This window comes from Haliaeetus leucocephalus, unplaced genomic scaffold (assembly GCF_000737465.1).
Source record: "Haliaeetus leucocephalus isolate CR32 unplaced genomic scaffold, Haliaeetus_leucocephalus-4.0 Scaffold321, whole genome shotgun sequence".
Lineage (NCBI taxonomy): Eukaryota > Metazoa > Chordata > Aves > Accipitriformes > Accipitridae > Haliaeetus > Haliaeetus leucocephalus.
The window spans coordinates 297-4,660 of NW_010972757.1; the positions used below are offsets into that span (position 1 = coordinate 297).

The 4,364-nt window shown below is 53.2% G+C and overlaps 1 protein-coding gene across 1 annotated transcript; it reads right to left on the reverse strand.

The window, feature by feature from the left end:
- Positions 1 to 320: 320 nt before the first annotated feature.
- LOC104834226 (olfactory receptor 14C36-like) lies at positions 321 to 1,277 on the reverse strand. Its single transcript, XM_010571396.1, has one exon. It carries the CDS (start codon positions 1,275 to 1,277, stop codon positions 321 to 323), a length of 957 nt encoding a protein of 318 aa, XP_010569698.1.
- Between the last annotated feature and the right edge of the window lie 3,087 nt (positions 1,278 to 4,364).

Consider the following 4,364-nt stretch of genomic DNA (forward strand, 5'->3'; position numbering starts at 1 on the left):
TTCTTCTTCCCCTCTGCACACAGGCACTGCTCCCTGCAGCACCAGGGAAGGTCTTGGTGGAAGAAACTTGGAAAAACAAGTCACTGCAGGGCCCTTTATTTTGTTGAAACACACAGAGGGAACAGCTCATTTGCACAGCCTCCAGGGCACAGAAAAGCCTGGACAGACTGTGAATTAGAAACCAGAGGAATAAAGACACTTCTTTGTGGAAAGCATTCAGATATATAAAACAAAGTGAAAAAGAAGGAATAAAACCACACCCAAAATCACCATAAAAAGACCAGCAAAAGACAGGTTGGGTCTGTAATGAGATATAAGTACTATGCAGAAGACAAGAGGTAGTTTATTCCTTCTAAAAAGCATCCAGTCATTAGTTTTCTCAGGGCATCCTTGATCTCATGGTTTCTCATGCTGTAAATGAGGGGGTTCAGTGCTGGAGGCACCACCGAGTACAGAACTGCCACCACCAGGTCCAGGGATGGGGAGGAGATGGAGGGGAGCTTCAGGTAGGCAATTGTGGCAGTGCTTACAAACAGGGAGACCACAGCGAGGTGAGGGAGGCATGTGGAAAAGGCTTTGTGCCATCCCTGCTCAGAAGGGACCCTCAGCACAGCCCTGAAGATCTGCCCATAGGACAGCACAATGAAAACAAAACACCCAAATACAAAAGAGACACTAACTACAAGTACCCCAACTTCCCTGAAGAAGGAGTCCAAGCAGGCGAGCTTGAGGATGTGGGGGATTTCACAGAAGAACTGGTCCACAGCATTGCCTTGGCAGAGGGGTATTGAAAATGTACTGGAAGTGTGTAGCACAGCATGGAGAAACCCACTGCCCCAGGCAGCTGCTGCCATGTGGACACAAGCTCTGCTGCCCAGGAGGGTCCCGTAGTGCAGGGGTTTGCAGATGGCAACGTAGCGGTCATAGGCCATGACAGTCAGAAGAAAACACTCTGCTGAGATCAAAAAGACTAACAGAAAGACCTGGGCAGCACATCCTGGGTAGGAGATGGCCCTGTTGTCCCAGAGGGAGTTGGCCATGGCTTTTGGGACAGTGGTAAAGATGGAGCCCAGGTCAAGAACAGAGAGATTGAGGAGGAAGAAGTACATGGGGGTGTGGAGGCAGTGGTCACAGGCTATCACGGTGATGATGAGGCCGTTGGCCAGGAGGGCAGCCAGGTAGATGCCCAGGAAGAGCCAGAAGTGCAAGAGCTGCAGCTCCCGTGTGTTGGCAAATGCCAGGAGGAGGAACTGGGTGATGGAGCTGCTGTTGGACATTTTCTTCCTCTGGGAATGGGGTGCTGTCAAAGTAGAAAAAAGACAGTGAAGAGTCAGGGCATTGTTCTCTGAGCAATATCAAAGCCATTTCCCATAGACCCTCCCACTCTCACACACACAGACCCTTTTCCTTTTCTAGGAGACCTTCCTTCAGGTCTGTGGCTGGAGCCCTGCTTGGTGCTGGCCGAGCGTGCAGTGAAGAGCAGGGCCTCTGCCCATGGGCTCTTGGAAAGTCAGCCCTGCTCTGCAGCAGTGGGTTCATGGGATCGGTGCGGGCAGGGGCCAGTCTGGTGTTTGACTTTGTCAGCTGAAACCGCTCCTAACGCAGAAGGGCTTGTCAGCATCTGCACTCCCAGTGCTAAGGAACCAGCAGGGTAAAAGCAGTTTAAGAGTTCTAGGGTTTTTTACAGCTGCCCACATCACCCCTGGGGAGTTTTCTTAGATCTCAGGAGCCTTCAGCATTTCTGCTGCACTCCGGGAGAACAGCATGGGCCAGGCAAGTCAAGAGGATTGCCTGTGGCTTAGTGCAGAGAGAGGGGGAGCTGCTCTGTCCTTCTGTCTAGTTCCCACTTGCACTGTGCTTGCACCTTTCTGAGATGGAGGGTGATCACACTCCCATGTTACCCTGAAAAGCCACCAGACACTGCTGAGAGCAGAGACATCCACTGCAGACCACCAAATGTCTCCCCCTTTCTCAAAGTCTCAGCACCCTGCTTCTAGCCAAGGACACACCGGGCTCATTTCACCAACCCAAGAGCATTTCCTCAGTCCTAGCATCTCTGTGCTTCTCCATGGGGCTTTCAGATCACAGAAAGCTGCTGTGAGACAGGTTTGCATCCTGCAGGGCAGCTAACAGCTTGGAAGGACACTTGGAGGTGATAGCCAAGTGACCTGATGTGATAGCATCGCTGTAAGGGAGAATCAGCTCATTCCCCAGCCCCACAGACACCATTGAGCATAACCCCTCAGATGATAGTAAAGCTGGGACACTTGTTTCCATGGACACAGCTATATGGCAGGGCCCACAAGATCAGTGTGTGACTCTGCAGCTGAAACTCCCATCCCCAGAGAAACAGACAGCAGCAGCAAGATAACAGTAACACAGACAAGTGGAGAACCAAGGAAAAGAGCAGAGATCGACTGGCTCAGAGAGGCAAGGGGAGAGGCAGCTGCAGTCTCAGGAAAGAGTTACCCTTACCCAGCTGTGCATGCCACCTCCCAGACACCAGCACAGCCAGGCAGTTGTTCTCAGTCCCTGTGCTCTACTTCAGGAGGCTCCTATCAGACTTACTGATCCCTCAGAGTTACAGCTCAGGAGTCTCAGTGAGCTGTTCAAGCACGACAGCTCCTTTTCCATTTCTCCTGAAAATTCCTGAAAACTAAGACACAGAAAACACAGACTCTGGAAAGCTCCTTAACTTTATAGCAATCCCTGCTTTGACCTTGCCCTTGAAAAGTGTCCATGGAAATATCCTGAGAGTGATCTGGAGCCGTGAGCAGCCCTGATCCACACAGCACCCTCTTGTCAGCAGACGGACCCTGCCCTGCTGCAAGTTGTTTCTTCCACCCACAGCTTCTCCCATATCTGCTGTTACTGTTCCCTGGCAGGCTGAGTACTTACCCTGACCGGTGGCAGAGTCCCTGCCCCAGCACACAGCCCCCCACGGTGCAGGGACCCTGCTCAGAAGGACAGCCCTGGGCACCCCTGGCTGCACACCCACCTTCACACTCTGCAGCCATCCCCTGGTGAAGGCAGCTGACATGCCCTGTCCCTCTGAGGGTGCAGCAGGGAAGCTGTGCTCCAAAGCACGGCCTTTTTCTCTGCACTGCAGAAACTGTGAGAGTCCTCCTGAGAGATCCCATAGGCTGTGGGATGTGCCGGCTTTAGGAGGTCATTCCAGGAACCACAGCTGCATTGCCCTGCAGCCAGAGACTTACCCTGTCAAGGGCTGTGAAGATTTTTCTCCAGGTCAGCTCTCCTCTCTCCTCCCACCCCACACTGCCTTTAACCTCCCTCTCCCTTCCCTCCTCTCCCCTCGGTGCCTGCAGGCAGTGCCCTCAGCCCTGCTGCGCTTTGCAGAGGAGCTGCTCCTGGGCAGAGCTGTCTCTCTGCAGTGCTGCCTGCTTGCCATGAGCTCCCTCCAGCCCAGGAGCCCAGCCCAGCTCAGCAGCAGAGGACCAGCCCAAGGCAGCACTTTCTCTGCCCCCTCTGGGCTCCGTCCTGGTGTCCCTGGGGCTCCAGGGGAACCTGCTGGGCAACAGGCTGAAGCAATCACTGATGTTCCCTCCCACAGCTGGGGAGAGATGCTTCTTTCAGCAGTGACATTTCTCCTATGTGAAAGAGTGAGGTGCAAGAATCACCTTCTCATTGTCCCTTCTTTAAACATCAAGCACATCACACTGGGGTCACAAGACGTATGCCTACACTTTCAAACTTGGGGTGCTGCAATGGAGTGGTACCGGTTCTCAGGAGAGACAGGCTGGAAGGATCAGGAGTGGGGTTCCCTCAAAGTGAAGGAGTTGCTTGGATGTATGGAGCTCCCTACTGGGGCCAGTGAGAAGTTGGGTCAGCCCTTGTGGGTGAGGGTCAGAGGAGGGGCCAGTAAAGGTGACATTGTGGTTGGAGTTGAGGAACCCACAGTCAGGTGAGGAAGTGGGCACGGTCTTTTCTAAGCACCCCAAGGAAGTCTCTGGATGTAGAAGCCTGGGCCTCACTGGGGACTTTAACAACTCTGGCATTTTCTGGAAGGGGAACACAGCAGCATGCACACAGTCCAGGCAGTTTCTGAAGTGCCTTCGGGGAACATCTTCACACAGCTGCCAGATGGGCCAACAAGGGTAATGCAAACTTGGATCTGATACTTGCCAGCAAGGCAGAGCTGGCCAGGGAACCGCAGGTCAGTGCAAGCCTTTTATGTGATGAAAATGAAATAGTGAGGTCCCAGCTCCCAAGGGGAGTGAGGAAGGAAAATAGAAGACTGCAGATGCTGGACATTAGAAGAGCAGACTTTGGCCTATTCTGGGGAGTTTTAGTGGGGTCGCATGGTCATCAGCATTGAAAGGCAGCAGAGCTTCATAGAGTGCTCT

Bases quoted from the DNA above. Each gene is read 5' to 3' on its own strand.
- LOC104834226 (XM_010571396.1), bottom strand. From the start codon at position 1,277: ATGTCCAACAGCAGCTCCATCACCCAGTTCCTCCTCCTGGCATTTGCC.